This window comes from Eschrichtius robustus, chromosome 20 (assembly GCF_028021215.1).
Source record: "Eschrichtius robustus isolate mEscRob2 chromosome 20, mEscRob2.pri, whole genome shotgun sequence".
NCBI classification, from domain to species: domain Eukaryota; kingdom Metazoa; phylum Chordata; class Mammalia; order Artiodactyla; family Eschrichtiidae; genus Eschrichtius; species Eschrichtius robustus.
Genome location: NC_090843.1, coordinates 54,081,746 through 54,095,129, shown reverse-complemented (window position 1 = coordinate 54,095,129; position 13,384 = coordinate 54,081,746). Strand labels below are relative to the sequence as shown.

Here is a 13,384-nt window from a genome sequence, read left to right as displayed (position 1 = left end):
AGGGATGGTAGGGTTTCCTGGGTCTGCTGACTCAGGCTGGAGTCCAGAAGAGAACTGGTTGACTCAGTGTCTCTGACCTTTTTCTGCAGAGGAGGAAGCTTGATGCCGTCTATTACTATATGCGCAGTCTAGCTGCCAGCAACCCTATCCTGACTGCCAAGGAGAGTCTCATGAGCTTGTTTGAAGAGACCAAAAGGAAGGTGAGTGGGGATGCAGGCAGAATCATTCCTTCCTAGAAGAATGTGTTTCTCTTAGTGTCTCTGTGTCCTTAAGGAAACGACTGATAATGTCCTGAAGGGGTCCCCTCGGGCTGTGCTGATGGGAGTCAGTCAGTCTCTATGCAGAACCAAACTTATCTTTAGGAGAGCTCTCCAGGGCCCACAGCATCTGGTTAAACCAGAATTAATAACTTTTATGAGACAAAACAGATGATACTCTGCTACTGTGGCAAAGTCTTTACTTTTTACAGTTCTTGGGCAACAAACTCAGGTGAGATGAGCACTTCTCTTGATTGGCTGAATCCCAGGACAGTCTGAGCTTATATGTTTGTATGTCGTACAGGCAGAACAGATGGAAAAGAAGCAACACGAGGAATTGGAACTGAGCCCTGGCCAATGGCGGAAAGGAAAGAAATCCACTTTCCGGCATGTTGGAGATGACACCACTCGCCTGGAGATCTGGATTCATCCATCCCATCCCCGGTCCTCCCAGGGCACTGAGTCTGGGAAGGATTCTGAGCAGGAGAATGGGCTGGGCAGCCTGAGCCCCAGTGATGTAAGTTCCTGAGGGTGATGTTATGAGCAAGACTAGCTGAGTAAGCGTGAGTGCTCTGGTACATGCAGCCATGGAGCACTGCACAGACATTCTCCATTCATCTCAGGGAAGGCACATCACTTCAGGCTCCTTGATGTTCTCATCTGTGTCCTCCACCTACACTTCCTTTACCTTTGCTATTTGCTTCCCTCTCTCACCACTATGTGGCACTGTAGAATTTAGTAAAAGTAATTTTTCTAAGTGAAGATTAATTTAGGATTTGTATAGGATGACAGTTTTTTGCTGCTTTGGGTTTATAGTCATCAATATGATGCTTTAGGATTCTGTGTGGGATTTTTGAAGCTAAGGAGAGGACACAGTAGTTGGAAAACTGCAAATGGCGGGTTCATTGTGCCTTGAGGGTAAAATTTATAGAGGAGTGGGTGGTGGGGTAATCTGGGACCAGGCCTTGAAGGGTCATGTAATAAGTAATTTGACCTTTATCCTGAAGGTAGTAGGGAGCTACTGAGTGCTTTAAATAGGGAAATGTCAGATGTGCACTTTAGAAATATGACTCTGGCTGCTTTGTGGAAAATTTGGAGAAGGGTAAGACAGAAATAAGAAGAGTAGGAGCGTGCTACAGTAATCCAAGTGAGATGTGAGAAGGACCTGAACCAGGAAATGGCTTTGCAGATGGGGAGAAGTGAACAGAAGTATATTAATGAGGTAAAATCCAAAGGACTTGATTGGACATGGGGAGCTGAGGGAGAAGAGGGAATCAAAAGTAACACTTAGGTTTCTCACTTGGAAACTGGGTGAATGATGGTCTTGGTTTTAGGAGAAAGATGATGAGTTTAGTTTTGGACATGTTGGAATTTCTATAGGACATTGACGTGGAGATATTTAGAGGCTAGCAGATATCTGAAGCTGAGGAGAGAGATCTAGGCCAGAGATGAAGATACTTGAAGGCATCCTGTTATAGATGGTACTGAAGTCATAGAGAGTTGCTTCAGCTACTCAAGGAAGGAACATAATGATAAATAGGTTCGAGGTCTAAGAAAGAAAGGAGATAGATGGCAGGGAGAAGTCCTTGCAGTTGATGAGAAAGAAGTAGGATCCAGCGCACAAATGAAGGGGATTAGCCTGAAAGAAGGTAAGAGAACCCCTCTTTCTTGTGCTGGAGGGCAGGGAGGAACAGATAATTGGGAATGCAGGTAAGTTTGTATTATAGGAGGAAGATGAGGGAGGGCCTTTTGATGATTTCTATTTCCTCTTTGAAGTTGGAGGCATGATTGTCTAAGAATGAGTCAAAGGTGGTGGGATAGGAGGACTTGTCCTTTGGGGTTTAATTTAAAATTTCCATTTATCTTCCTATATCTTTAGTCTTTAGCTGTTTTCTGGATGACTTGGAAAGCAGTCATTGCTTATAAATGAAACTCCCAACTTCCTATATGTCATGTTGTGCATGGGGCCCCAGTACATCAAGGTGCTTCAGAGGGGTTGCTGCTATGGTAGAATCCCTCACTACTGCCTCTTCTAGTTTGAATATTACCACCGCAAACTGGAAGCCTATTTGAATAAGAGATAAATTGTTCTATTGATTAGCTCCACTGTGTGTCTTTAAAATGAAAGCAACAATGACAATTTGAGAAAGCATTTTATGGCTTTCTTTGGCCTTGGCCTCAAGCTTAGGAAGTATCTCTCATAACAGTTATAATTAATCTTTTATAGCTTTCTCTCTTCCATTAGGTGTTTTATTTATTTTTTAAGCAATGTGTTTGTAAGTTTGTGTTTTTATTCTTTTTCATTTTTAAAATTTATTTTATTGAAGTATAGTTGATATACAATGTTGTGTTAGTTTCTGGTATACAGCAGAGTGATTCATTTATACATATATATACATATTCTTTTTCATATTATTTTCCATTATGGTTTCTTACAGGATATTGAATATAGTTCCCTCTGCTATACAGTAGGACCTTGTTGTTTATCCATTCTATATCCATTTGCATCTTCTAATCCCAAACTCCCAATCCATCCCTCCCTCACCCCTCCTTCTCCCTTGGCAACTGCAAGTCTGTTCTCTACGTCTGTGAGTCTGTTTCTGTTTCGTAGATAAGTTCATTTGTGTCATATTTTAGATTCCACATATGAGTGATATCATATGGTATTTGTCTTTCTCTTTTTGACTTGCTTCACTTAGTATGATAATCTCTAGGTCCATCCATGTTGCTGCAAATGGCATTATTTTGTTGTTTTCTATGGCTGAGTACTATTCCATTTTCTGTATATATATATGTATCACATCTTTTTTTTTTTGGAAAAGGAAAGTGATTTTTTTTTAATAGATCTTTATTGGAGTGTAATTGCTTCACAATAATGTGTTAGTTTCTGTTGTACACCAAAGTGAATCAGCCATATGCATACATATGTCCCCATATCCCCTCCCTCCCACCCTCCCTATCCCACCCCTCTAGGTCATCGCAAAGCACCGAGCCGATCTCCCTGTACTATGCTGCTGCTTCCCACTCGCTAACTGTTTTACATTCGGTAGTGTATGTATGTTGATGCTACTCTCACCTCGCCCCAGCTTCCCCCTCCCACCCCGTGTCCTCAAGTCCATTCTCTGTGTCTACATCTTTATTCCTGCCCTGCAACTAGGTTCATCAGTACAATTCTTTTTTTTTAGATTCCATATGTATGCCTTAGAATATGGTATTTGTTTTTCTCTTTCTGACTTACTTCACTCTGTATGGCAGACTCTAAGTCCATCCATTTCACTACAAATAACTCAATTTTGTTTCTTTTTATGGCAGAGTAATATTCCATTGTATATATGTGCCACATCTTCTTTATCCATTCATCTGTCGATGGACATTTAAGTTGGTTCCATGTCCTGGCTATTGTAAATAGTGCTGCAGTGAACATTGTGGTACATGTCTCTTTTTGAATTATTGTTTTCTCAGGGTATATGCCCAGTAGTGGGATTGCTGGGTCATATGGTAGTTCTATTTTTAGTTTTTTAAGGAACCTCCATACTGTTTTCCATAGTGGTTGTGTCAACTTACATTCCCACCAACAGTGGAGGAGGGTTCCCTTTTCACCACACCCTTTCCACATCTTCTTTATGCATTCATCTGTCGATGGACTTTTAGGTTGCTACAATGTCTTGGCTATTGTAAATAGTGCTGCTGTGAACATTGGGGTGCGTGTATCTTTTCAAATTAGAGTTTTGTCTGGATATATGCGCAGGAGTGGGATTGCTGGATCATATGGCATGTGTTTTTATTCAGTGTGTAGCTTCTTTGAGCTGCACATTGGATCCATTACATTTTATTATTTTATTTTTAATTATACAAATAACATACGAATATATTTTTAGTAAAAATTTCAGATGATCACAGATGTGTGCAGAGTAAACTGTGGTAATTTGTTTTCTAAACTATTGTTGAAGCTGTTTATATATTTTCAGTCTATACATCATCCGTGGGTACATACACCATCCTTAATTTCTTTTAAATTTACATCTCTGGGTTTGGGCTTTTAGTTCTATACTACCAACACTTGAGGAGGAAGCCTGCAGTTTCATAGCTCTCTGTTTATCCAGTTAGGAAACCACACTGCCTTTTTTACCTGCTTTCTCAGGCTCAAGCCATCTTCCCATATCCTTTTCTTTCATACAGCAGGCCCCAGGAACTCAGCTTGCTTTCTCTGTTCCCTGCAACAGGAACATACAGCTGATGGGAAGTGGGAATCTATTCACAGAGGTTTGAGTAATTAGGCTTTGGGGATACAGAGATTAAAACAACCAAAAATGATTTTTAACCTTAGGGAGCACTCAGTCATGTGGGGAAGACAGAAACATACGATTATATTATATATTATAATGCAGTGTGCCAAGTGCTGTGATAAAGGCAAGGCTGAGAGGCTATGGAGCATAAACTAAAGCACCTGATGGGCATGGTTAGGTAAGGCTAGAATGAGGAGGCACTTTGTAGCTGAAGGATGATGTAAGGGCATTTCCACTCTTGGGCTGAAGGCTTAGGGAGCTGCAAGTCATTCAGTATGGCTGGAGGCTAGGATGTGAGTGGTGCTCTTGCTAGAGACTAGAGTCATCCTTTACCCCTTCCTTTCCTGTACCCCACATCCAGTCAATATCAAGAGCTGTTTGGTCTACTCCTAAACATAATTTGAATCTATCTACTTTTTCCTATTTCTACTACCACTATCGTAGTACAAGCTATCATTCATTATTTCAGTAATCCATACACTATTAAGAAGTTCTTAATGACCTTTCCACATTTATTCCTGGTCCTCCTTAGGCCTTTCTTTTTGGACAGTAACCCAAATGAGCTTTCACATACACATTTCTGGTCACGTCACTTCCCTATTTGAAAGTCTTCAGTTGTTTTTCTTTGCTTTTAGAATCAGGTCCAAAATCCTTAAAGTAGTTTACTGGGCCCTGCAAGATTTGGTCTCTGCTGCTTCTGACCTTATCCTGTACCCCTCTTCCCCCCTTTGTTCTTGTTCTGTGGCTATACTGGCTTCTTCCTTGAAGGGCCCAAGTTCTTTTCTGGCCCTTGGCTATGGCACATTCTCTTTGCCTGCAGTGCTCTTCTCTCTTTATCAGCTCCATTTTTGCTTCTCCTTAAACTCTCAGCGTAAATACCACTTCCCTTTTCCAGGGAAGCTTTTCCTGATCCCTGAGCCTGGTGGTTTCCCCTTTGTAATGCCGTATTTCTGATTAAGTAATTTTATAGTTACTTAAAAACTAGGTGCAGTTTTGTTCTTGTTGGTTAAAGCCTCTCCCTTGCTAGATTCAAGCCTCTGTGAGGGTGGGGTCTGTACCTGGTTGCTCATTGCCTTATCCCCATTGCCTGCATATAGAAGATTCTAAATAAATCTTAGTTGAGCATATAAAGGAGGGGAGGAAAAGTGAGGGATGAAGCTGGAGAAGATAGGAGGGGCCAGATTCTTCATAAATATTGAGGAGTTTGGATATCTAATATTAAGGATTTTAAACAAGGGATCGCATAACCAGATTGTGTAATGATCACTCTTTTCAACACTTCTACTATTAGAACAGATTTATTTGTTTGTTTGTTTTTAAAATTTTTTTCTTATTATTTTTTGATTTATTTGTTTTTTAAAGGGAATTTTTTTAATTGCAGAAGTAACACCAATTCACGGTATCTAAATCAAACAAAAATGTACATAAAGTTTAAAATGAGAGTCACTTGTGTTCTTTCCTTCAGAGACACCACTATTAACTATTTGATGTAGGTTCTTCCAGACCTTTTTCTAAACATTTATAGTTGAGTATGTATACACACATACCTGCAGACACATGAAATATATTTTTTTAACAAAAATGAGATTATACTATATATACTGATATACAGTTTGCTTTTTTTAAAAAAATTATTTATTTCTTTATTTAGTTGCACTGGGTCTTAGTTGCGGCGGGCGGGCTCCTTTAGTTGTGGCTTGCAGACTCCTTAGTTGCAGAACTCAGGCTCCTTAGTTGTGGCATGTGAACTCTTAGTTGCGGCATGCATGTGGGATCTAGTTCCCTGACCAGGGATCGAACCTGGGTGCCCTGCATTGGGAGTGTGGAGTCTTAACTGCTGTGCCACCAGGGAAGTCCCACAGTTTGCTTTTTTGAATTATCCACTGGACATGCAGTCAGTTCTCCTATAAGGTAACACATGCATTCCTAAAAATCACTGTGCTATGCACAATTGCACAATAAAAACTACGGAGCTTATGGGGAAAATGGGGTTAAGAGCACAACACTCAAAAACTCCCTCAGTGACATATTTTAAAAAAAAAAAAGATATAAACCTAATAAAGCAGTTGTACAGTTTTATACATGTTCATTGGTTAAGAAGTATGTAGATACTATCTTGATAAAGACATGAGGTTTGCTTGTAGAAGTGGGCTTTGGAAGGATTGCTACTTGTGAGTTATTGTGAAGTGATGGAAGGAGGGTTATTTGAAATTGGCCTGGCAGGTATAACACCAGATGGGGATAGGCATGGCTCAGAATGTAAGTTCACATGGTGAACTGCAGTAGCTGGTGGATGTTTGGGGGGGGGTGTGTATGTGTGTGTTTTGTGTGTTCCTGTGTAGCTTGGTTCAGCTGGGTGGAGTTTTCTGTTTACCTGTTGTTTTTCCTGAACAAAAGAAAAATTGGTGTTAGGTTCAAATTGTTCCCTAATATGTTGATCATGATGGAACAGATACACATTTTCAAAATAAGCTTGTAGCAGAACTGACTGTGTTTCCACTTGTCTAAGAGTGTCTCTTCTTAGTATGTTCTTAGTGTGGCTGCATGATGTTTCATTATAAAGGTGTGTGCCATTTATTTATCTGTGTATTTGTGTGTTGTGCTTTACTTGCGTGTTCATTTCATTTGTCCTTTTTGAGTGATTAGCCTTGATAGGAGTTGCTCCTTTGACAACTCCTGGAGAGTTTCTAGCACAAACTGCTAAAATTCAGATCCATGAATAAGAAACAGAAAATTTGGCTTCAGGTGGTTGTTAGTAATGATAGTAATCTCCAAACTGGTTTGTCCTATCTCTGCCAAGCGTGAGCTTTTGCTCTCTCTCTGAGTGGCTGCAGGAGGTTAGCTTGTGGGTTGCTGGTTTTCAGCCTTGAGATGTGGTTTGGGTTGAACATGCAACCTGGGGAGGGACTGCCAGCCTCAGCTGTAAGTGGCATCCTCTGAAACTATTGAGCCTCGCATTTAAACTCTCTCTCTGTCAGCTAAGCCACTCAAATTCAGTGTCGCCAGGGTTCCAAGCATTCTTTATTTAGTGGATGTGCCTTCCACTATGTCTCAGCTCCCTTTGGAAATCAGAAAAGGGTACTGCTTAGCAAATGAGTTGTGGCTGAGAGTGAGTTAATCTAAGGATATTAAATTAATGGCTTCAGAAATAATGTTCATACTGAAAGGTGAGAGTCTCTGATGGAACTGCTGAGGATTTTCTCAGACCTGATTGCTCTGTTATCAACATCTTGAATGCAGTGTAACATGTGTCTATCTGCTGGGGAAGAATGAGCTGTTGATAGATGTTTGTCTTTCAGACTTCAGTGAGTTCTCCTATTGTGGCATGATTTGGTTTACTATTCCTGGCATTTTCCTCAACCCATTGTGATTGTTATATGTACAACATGCGTGGTGCTATGTGTAGAAAATATGTCTTTAGACAAATGAAATGTCATTGTATATTTGGCCAAGCTCTTGCGAAACCTTCCTTCTCTTTGACTCTTCTGAATATGTTTTGGGGTTCAGACTAGACTGGACCTCAGTAGCTACTAATACCTGTTATTGGGTCTTTCCTTATTTGAATCTCTCATATTATTTCACCCACCAAATGATATTGTTTGCCTTGGTCTTTTTCCTTTTGCTCCTCATCCTTCTGTCACATTCCATTATTTATTTTATTTCTTTGCATAGTATCTTTTTTTCCAAGACTTAATCAGATCTGGGATTTAATGCAGTTACCCCGGACTTCTTAGAGCAGAAGGCTGTATTCTGGGTCCAGTGCTTCATCAGACTGAAGTTTGGTTTACCTGTCCTGTTGTGCCAGCTTTGTGCTAAGATTGTAAAGACGAGTACAACATTGTTGTTTCCTCGAAGAGCTTAGAGTCAGGGCTTCCCTGGTGGCGCAGTGGTTAAGAATCCGCCTGCCAATGCAGGGGATACGGGTTCGAGCCCTGGTCCGGAAAGATCCCACATGCCACGGAGCAACTAAGCCTGTGTGCCACAACTACTGAGTCTGTGCTCTAGAGCCCGCGAGCCACAACTACTGAGCCCGCGTGCCTAGAGCCCGTGCTCCGCAACGAGAGAAGCCACCACAATGAGAAGCCCGCACACCACAACGAAGAGTAGCCCCCGCTCACCACAACTAGAGAAAAGCCCGCGCGCAGCAATGAAGACCCAATGCAGCCAAGAATAAATAAATAAATACATTTAAAAAAAGAAAAAAAAAGAGCTTAGAGTCTAGTGCATGGGTCAGCAGCCTTTTTTTGTGAAAGACCAAATAGTAAGTATTTTAGACTTTGCAAGCCATATGGTCTCTGTTATTACTCACCTTTGCTGTTGTGGTGCTGAAGTAGCCATAGACAAAATGTAAATGAGTGAGCATGGCCGTGTTCCAGTTAAACTTTGTTTACAAAGACCGGTGGCAGGCTCGCTTTGGCCTGTGGGCCTACTTTACCAACCTCCGGGTGAATGGAAGGAATGGCTACATAAAGAGAATGTTTCAGTATACAGTTTATTGTTGTTTGCAGTAGTTATGTTCTGTAAAGTCACCATAGACACTGAATTAGTAGGTTCTGAACCATTGCTCCTAAGGGAAATACAGGGTTAGATTCCTATGAGCCCCTGGTTACAAGATTTTCATCAGCTGATCAGTACATAACCTTATTTTATGTATGCTTCTATTTAAACACACCTTATTTAATGTATTGTTGATTCATTAACATTGAACTCGTGGCCAGCAGCACTATAACTCATGCCCAAGCAACTTATCTAGCACACATATTTTCTCCTTAAGACACATCACAGCCTTCTCATGTTTAGGAACACTAGATAGCATTTTAGCACTGCACTTGGGGACCATTTTAATCAGTGCACAAAAATGTGGAAAATGTGGCACTAAGTAGGCCACAGAAAGGACACTAGTTTAAAGTATGAGAGAAATCACCTTGTTCGATCTCAGCTGGGAATGTGGTTATGCGGAGACTCAGATTTTTTGCTGCTCTGTACATGTTCACAAATGACTGTGAAAGCACCGTGAGTATTGATTTTGGGGTTGCTAATAAGTTTTAATGAGTAGGTGAATTCATAAATGAGAAATCCAAAGATAATGAAGACCAACTGTATCATGTAAGTGTCGTGAGGGAGGTATGTTTTGGGTGCCTTGGAAGCACAGAGAAGGGCACTTGGTCCAATCCTGATGGAGGCCTGGGTTGTGGTGGCCAAAGGGAGGGCGAATTCAGAAGGCTTCCTGGAAACATTAACTAGGGAGAGTGAGAAGAGAGTGTTCCAAGTAGGAGGAACAGCCCGAGCAAAGACAGAGGTGGTGTGACACAGCAGAGGCTTTGCAGGGTATCTAAATCTGTGATAAGTTTGGAGGATAATGTGAGAAAGTTGGAGTGGTAGAAAGACTGAACCTTCTGCAGGAACCACTTTCTTGTTTGGTGCTGTGGACGTGTGGGTGTGTGGTGGTCCGTAGGCTGGTCCTGTATAATATCCTTCTGGATTCTGGAAATAACATTTTGTTTCTGGAATTTCTCATTGTTTACTTGTCACATCTGCATTGTTAATTCAACAAAAGCAATACTCTTCCATTCATTAAATTTGGTAGGGTGAAAGTGGACTGAATTTTTTGCCCCACAGTTTGCTGATTAAACTTTGAGGACTGCTCTCTTAGATGGTGCTTTAGGCATTCTGAGCTCGAACCTGGAGAAGGTACTAGTGTCTCTTTGTGTCTTGGTGGTTGGAGGAAATTGCTAATGGCTTCAATCAAGAAGGGCAAAGCTCTTTTTCATTTTCATATTTTTATCGCTTTTAAAAATGCACAAAGTCAACACGTGCTTATTGTAAAAAGCTTGAAAATGCAGATAAATATGTTTTATCACCTAGAGATAGCCACTTTTAACATTTTAGGGGACTTCCCTGGTGGTGCAGTGGTGAAGGCTCCACGCTCTCAATGCAGGGGGCCGGGGTTCGATCCCTGGTCGGGAAACTAAGATCCCAGTGAGATGCCACAACTAAGTCCGTCCACCACAGCCACTGAGCCCGCGTGCTCTAGATCCCGTGCGCTGCAACTAAAGAGCCCGCACGCTGCAATGAAGACCCAGTGCAGCCAAAATAAATAAATAAAACATTTTAGGGTATGCTCTTCCTGCATATTTTTATAGGGCACAGCATTTAGATTGGAAATGTCGAATGCCCATTATCCTGGGATATCAGAAGAGAAAAATCCATGCCTAATTTTTAACCTAGAATCTGGTTGGGAAAGTGGTATTCTAATATCTATGGTCAACACAGTTATCTGTATCTTGGTCTTTATCAAAGCACAGTTAGAGTGACACCTGTCTCTTGTGCATGAAGAGAAACTTTTCAAGCCACAACAATAAGGAAGAGTGAGTTCAAGAAAGGTTAGACATCTAATAGGACTGATTATTGTTGTTTTCTTTTTTATAAATTTATTTATTTTATTTTTGGCTGCGTTGGGTCTTCGTTGCTGCGTGCGGGCTTTCCCTAGTTGCGGCGAGTGGGGGCTACTCTTCGTGGCAGTGTGCGGGCTTCTCAGTGCGGTGGCTTCTCTTGTTCCGGAGCATGGACTCTAGGCCCGCGAGCTTCAGTAGTTGTGGCTCACGGGCTCCAGAGCGCAGGCTCAGTAGTTGTGGCGCATGGGCTTAGTTGCTCCGTGGCATGTGAGATCTTCCTGGACCAGGGCTTGAACCCGTGTCCCCTGCATTGGCAGGCGGATTCTTAACCACTGCGCCACCAGGGAAGCCCCCTGATTATTGTTTTTGAAAGATTGAGTCTGAAAGGATCCATTTCATGAGGCAGCATCTTGAGCTAGTAATAAATTGGGGGCATGAGGGATTAATGTGAGGTCCCCTGGGCATAGGAAGTTTGTGACCTTGTTTGGAAAGCTGGATTCTTGTTGGAGAAATTTCTAGGCAGTTATGTTAGGGTTGGTTTCTAGGAGGGTGGGAATAGAGATTGACAGATCTAGTAGAGGAGTGATTGCCTTTTTAAATATTTTAATTAAAGAAATGTATTTTTTTAATGTTTTATTTATTTTATTTTATTTATTTATTTTTGGCTGCGTTGGGTCTCCGTTGCCGCACGCGGGTCTGCTCTAGTTGCCACAAGCGGGGGCTACTCCTCGTTGCGGTGCACGGGCTTCTCACCACGGTGGCTTCTTTGCTGCAGAGCACAGGCTCTAGGTGCATGGGCTTCAGTAGTTATGGCACGCAGACTCAGTAGTTGTGGCTCACGGGCTTCCGAGCACAGGCTCAGCAGTTGTGGTATGTGGGCTTAGTTACTCCGTGGCATGCAGGATCCTCCTGGACCAGGGCCTGAACCCGTGTCCCCTTCATTGGCAGGCAGACTCCCAACCACTGAGCCACCAGGGAAGCCCAAGAAATATTTTTGAATGGGGTAATATAGTATGTGTGTGTTTGTATGTAATATAAATTGTATATATAAGATAGATATATGATTGTCTATTAGTGGCATATCATACACACTGTTATTCACCTTTGCTTGGGAGTTGGGAGATCCTTCCATGAGTGATTGCCTGCAAGTCCATTATATCTCTTTAGGGTTTGGAAGCTTGTTAGCTTTCATTAATTTTGTCCAGCATTTTGTATGTCAGAGGCAGGATAGTGCAGGAGTTAACAGCTTGAGTTTTGGGAAGTCCTAAGTTCAAGCCCTGGTTTTATCAGTTATTAGCTGTGAGACTTTGGGCATGTTCCTTAATCTGCCTGCGCTTTGGTTTCCTCATTTGTAAGGTGGTGATAACAATAGACTAAATGAGATAAAGAGCATGTAAAGAGCAATGAGTGGCATATTGTAACTTCTCATACAGTGGTGGTAGTTGTTACTGACATACTTACATTTTTGTTACGGTGTTCTTTTAAGCTATTAGGTTTGATTTTGCATTTTTCACTTTCTAACCGAAGTGAACAATGAGGCTTGATGATTCACAAACTGACAGCCCACTGTCTAAATGCAAACTGTTCATTTGATTTGAAGAGTTTTATTTAATTATGAAAAATTTCAAACACACACAAGAAAATAGCGTAATGAACCCCCATACCTGTCACCCACATTTTCCACGTTTGTTTCAGCTTCTCCCCCTCACCCCCTGCTGAAGTATTTTAAAGCAAACCCTAGATCACTGCATCCCTACATATTTCACTTCTCTACATGCCTTTTATTTTCTAATTAAAAAAAAAAATATATATATATATTTATTTATTTGGCTGCACTGGGTCTTAGTTGCAGTATGCAGGATCTTTGTTGCTGCGTGTGGGATCTTTTAGTTGCTGCATGCGGGATCCTTAGTTGCGGCACGTGGGATCTTTAGTTGCAGCACACGGGCTCTTAGTTGCGGCATACAGGATCTAGTTCCCTGACCAGGGATCGAACCTGGGCCCCCTGCTTTGGGAGCATGGAGTCTTAACCACTGGACCACCAGGGAAGTGCCCCCTACATGCCTTTAAAAAAGTAATGAACGTTTTCTTACATACCACAGGGCCATTGCCCTGCCTTTCCTTGGCGTCATTCAATATCTGATCTATAACTTCATTTCCCAGATTATCTAACAAATGTCTTCTTAGGGTTGGTTTGTTCAAATCAAGATCTATATATTATTGTTTGATTGTTTTTTTCCTAAGTCTCTTTTAATCAAGACCGGTTCTGCCTTCCCTTTTAAAAATTTTCTTCATGTCACTAGCTTGTTAAAGAAGCAGGTCAAAAAAAAAAAAAAAAAAGGAAGAAGAAGCAGGTCAATTGTCCTATGGAATTTCCACATTCTGGATTTGCCTCTCTTTCCTTGTGGTATCATTTAACCTGTTCCTCTCTCCCCATATAACTGTA

General features: G+C 41.4%; 1 protein-coding gene and 1 non-coding gene across 4 annotated transcripts in view; one reads left to right on the top strand and one right to left on the bottom strand.

Annotated features, from left to right (window-relative positions):
- Positions 1-13,384, top strand: part of SMG6 (SMG6 nonsense mediated mRNA decay factor) — a 234,536-nt gene that overhangs the window by 17,201 nt on the left and 203,951 nt on the right. For 2 of the 3 annotated variants that reach the window (XM_068530486.1, XM_068530487.1), the window contains exons 7-8: positions 90-200; positions 562-774. The exons of the other annotated variant lie outside the window; for it this stretch is intronic. In XM_068530486.1, coding sequence (XP_068386587.1) covers positions 90-200; positions 562-774 — 324 coding nt within the window. The remainder of the gene's footprint in view (positions 1-89; positions 201-561; positions 775-13,384) is intronic. 3 annotated transcript variants of the gene reach the window in all.
- TRNAW-CCA (transfer RNA tryptophan (anticodon CCA)) lies at positions 12,914-12,986 on the bottom strand. The gene has a single exon. It is a non-coding gene; the product is annotated as a tRNA-Trp (tRNA).